Source organism: Lactuca saligna, chromosome 5, assembly GCF_052625555.1.
Source record: "Lactuca saligna cultivar CGN05327 chromosome 5, ASM5262555v1, whole genome shotgun sequence".
Lineage (NCBI taxonomy): Eukaryota > Viridiplantae > Streptophyta > Magnoliopsida > Asterales > Asteraceae > Lactuca > Lactuca saligna.
The window spans coordinates 158,634,070-158,638,116 of record NC_136421.1 but is presented as its reverse complement, the minus strand read 5'-3'; the positions used below and the strand labels follow the sequence as shown (position 1 = coordinate 158,638,116).

The following is a 4,047-nucleotide window of genomic DNA, read 5'->3' as shown; positions in this document are numbered from 1 at the left end:
TTTTTTTTTTTTTTTTTTTATAAAAGTATAAGAGAATAAATGAACAAAGAATCAGCAGATGTCCATTCTTATTAGTCAAACTTATAACATTTTGTTCTTGACAGAATTGTAAGAGAATAAATCAATGGAAAATATATGTATTTAGCAAAATAAAAAAAGAAAAAATTAGAAAAGAAAAGATTGAATACATGGACCAAGTGTCATTGTTGCTTTCTCCTTCTTACACCCCTGTTCTCTCTTAGCGCTTGTTATCAAGAACAAAGTTGTCAAGGAACCTTTTCAATTTAAACTAAAAACTTATGACCAAAATACCCATGCATCCTTAAAGTAAAAATGCAACTGACGTCATCTTCTAAACATCCTAAAATAACATTCTTGCTTTTATTATAGCAGTATCCATTAGCAAACATGAATAAGCAAACATAAATTAAATATGCAAATCTTCCAAATAAGAATATAACCAAAATACCCCTTCACCCTTGTAAAACATCATTTACTCTGTACCTTTTGCATCAAGTTATTGTGCTTTTTTTCAAATGAAAAACCAAAACAACCACATTAGTATGGTTCTAGCTAGCTACATCTACACTTAAAATAGCAAAATTAGTACATCTATCCTAGTTGCAAATATAATTGAGTTTAATATAACACTGTTTATATTTAAGCATTAGCTAAAATGGTGACATGTAAATAGTTGGCTTTTGAGGACAAACATATATGATTTATGAGCTTTATTATCGGTGTGATCTTCAAGTCCTGGTATTAAGATGATTATTAAGCATATTATTAAACTTTAACTTAGACAGTACCAATACAAAAAGACTCATATTAATAATTTATTAGATATATCTTCTTAATTTAAATTCAAAAACTTTGAACTGAAAAAGTCAAAAGGACATATATTACTTTAATTATTTAGCTTCAAACTTTGGTACATATCTGTTAAATTATTAAAGGATAAGTTTTGTAAAAAGAAGGGTTTTTCAGTAAATTCAACCGAAAGAAAAAGATAGTTCAGTAAATGAAACTGAAAAGACTTGGGCTTGGACTTCCATTACAATTTTATTCAACAAAAATTGAAATTTTGTTAACTTAAGATCCACGATTCCATCAAAGATAAAACACCAAGAAATATTAAGATCATGATACTTAATTACAGATGAATCATATACAACTACAATTAAGGATTTAATAACAGAGATGGAGATGGAGAAGAGTATTTGGCATTTCAAAAGCAGGCATCCTTATGTGAAATTATTGTTCATCATACACCTGAATATCCATTAGATCACCAAACCATAGCAAGAACCAAATGAATGACAGATAATATGAAAATCATAACAAAAGGATTACATTCAATCTTAAATCAGCAAAGGTAAAAAAAATCCTAAATAAAAGGATAAAAACATATCAGAGACGAAAAATGGGAACATATTCTTCTACTGAAAAAGGCAGATTTGATTCAGAATCACAAACCTTAAAAATTCGGAAACCCACAATTACATCATTAGCATAAAGTCAAAAAACAAATACCTAATAGTCTCACCTTAGTAACTTAGGGTTCGCTTAAGGCAATTGAGACAGACCTTGAAGATGGTGACCAATAAAGCGGCGATTTAGGGTAAGGTGGATGGTGGGTGGCAATGAGGCGCGAGGATGGTGTAGTGTTATCATTGACGGTGGCGTTTTAATGACAGAGGTTGGGGATCCTTGCAACAATAAAGAAGATGTGAAAACTACACACACAGAGAGAGAGAGAGAGAGAGAGAGAGAGAATATTACTGATATTGTTGATCATAATAAGTTAAGAGAGAGATATTAAGGAGGTAGAGCAACGACACTTAGGCAAAGCGGCGATGGTGTTGGTGGTAGAGAAGAAGGTAAATGACACCGATATTAGTGGAGGAGAAGAAAGCCAGTAATGGTGTAGGAGAGGTGTCGATGAGATGAGATATTTATCTTTTGAATTTCAAATTGATAGATTTGATTTGGTTTCCAAACAAAAAGGCTAAAGTTTAGGAGATACAGGATTAAGGATGACCAAAGGTAGGCGGGAAAACGAAATAAAAAGTTTACACAAAGATGACACGTGGAAAGTAGAGTTATAGAAAAATGCCATGTAGCATTTTTAGGAGTCTATTATTAGAGAGTAGATTAGAGAGTAGATGTGTTAAAACATAAAAAAAGAAGAATCGATTATGTTTTTTTCTCAAGGTTTATGCAGCAAAATTAACAAAGGGGTTATATAACATCAACTATTATTTTTTTAGAACGAACGGAATTTTATCAGAAAACAAGAACACAAAAAAAATACAAAACTAAAACTAGGAAGCCATGATTAAGCGTTATTATTTCTTTAACGTAGGGTACATGAATATAAGATCGAACAAGGACTTGTTTATTATAGAGCGCGAAACTATTAATTAATTAATGATGTACATATAAGCGTCCATTCCCAGTTGTTTATTCCATTTTGATCAGCTTAGAAGCTATCAACGAGCGTAAAGTTGAAGCTTGAGCAAGAAGTCTGCTTACGTAATAAAGAAGAACTAAACCCAAAAGTCGAATTCTCCAAATCAAATACCAGAAAGTTATCCTCCATCTGAAAGGTCCCAATCACGATTGCAGGTTCACTTATTGCACCACCATCAACAAGCGCCAGACATGCCACATCATTCGTTACCTGCTTAATCGAGTTAGCGGAGGACATTGTCCACTTCTTTCCTTCCGGGAGACTAAAATCAACATCAGGAACTCTTACACCACCTTGGGTGCTAAAGCAAAGACCAAAAGGTGGGACTGGTTTTGCACTAGGAATACGCTTTGTAACCATTGAAAACCTTCGAATCACAGGGTTATAAATGTCTGTTCTAAGAATAGTGTAAGGGTCTAGTGTACTAATCTTGGTAGTCGCATTTGCGGGAATGTTAATGGATCTTTTTTTTATTACAATGTTATTGACACCTATAAAGTATCCGAAAGAATCCGGATGCTTTATCAATGGAGTATAAGAAAGATAACTCCTTACGTCAACATCTGATTGTGGAAGAAGGTAATAAGGACTATTCCCATAAAACAGAACCCCAGGAGTAGACAACGTACTAGGTAAACATAAACCTACGACCTTTTTAAGTGGCTCAAATAAATAAGCTGGTAAAGCGTAAGGTGATGAAGAAAGTGCCATGACACCAGTAACATTTTCAGGAAATGATTGAAATGCCGAAGAAGGAGCACATGCAGCATTAGGGTAAAAACCGTAACTTCCAGTAAAAATATTTTTACCATTGCTTGTGTTCACTGTGAAATCATCGTAGTTGAGCATGGCTTGCGCACAAGATCCAGTAATGGGGTCAACCACGTTGACTGGACATGTACAATATCCCCAACCAGGTAACGTCGAGCTGTTGTCAGGTGGAGAGCAATAAGGCTTCTGATACGAGTAAGAAGTTCGTACGTTTGTGCACTGAAATTCTTCGCAAGAAACTGGAGAGGTGCAAAGGGTGTTAGCTGGACAACTTCCTGGATATATGTTCCATTGAATGATACAATCGTGCCATATGAAAGGAGCATCGATGTCTATAAGGAAGTTTTCATGCATGTATTGCATGTTTACGTATGTTGTCATGATTTGAACGCTGTAGAGAGGTTTAGCGGCATCGGTATGTTTATGTACAGGAGCAATTACGGAAGTGTAAGGTGGTACATATGCAGCTATGGCTTCATGTTCATGAGAAATGAAGGTTAAAATGATAAGGATTATTTGTAGAGGCAAAAGCATTTTCGAATGTTAATTTATCTATTCTAAGTGTAATTTCTGAAAGAAGTGGAACTGATATATAGACTTGCAAATCCTTCGTGTAAAACCTATCTATTTGGAGGTCAACTAATGATGGCAGATGGATGATTTACCTAACGTACGTATCGTTACTGAAATCTTGTTTCGTTTCTTAGAAAAAAAGACAAAATTTCAAAATTGATCCTATGTGATTTCCAAAATATCTGTCTTCGAACTATTAAAAACAAAATACGACTTGATCCATATGGTTT

At 34.0% G+C, this 4,047-nt stretch overlaps 1 protein-coding gene across 1 annotated transcript; it reads right to left on the bottom strand.

Annotated features, from left to right (window-relative positions):
• Positions 1 to 2,294: 2,294 nt before the first annotated feature.
• LOC144997305 (chitinase CLP-like) lies at positions 2,295 to 3,791 on the bottom strand. The gene has a single exon (XM_078957173.1). It carries the CDS (start codon positions 3,776 to 3,778, stop codon positions 2,483 to 2,485), a length of 1,296 nt encoding a protein of 431 aa, XP_078813299.1. The 5' UTR covers positions 3,779 to 3,791; the 3' UTR covers positions 2,295 to 2,482.
• Between the last annotated feature and the right edge of the window lie 256 nt (positions 3,792 to 4,047).

Excerpts from the sequence above, each read along its gene's own strand:
- LOC144997305 (XM_078957173.1), bottom strand. The coding sequence starts at position 3,778 with ATGCTTTTGCCTCTACAAATAATCCTTATCATTTTAACCTTCATTTCT.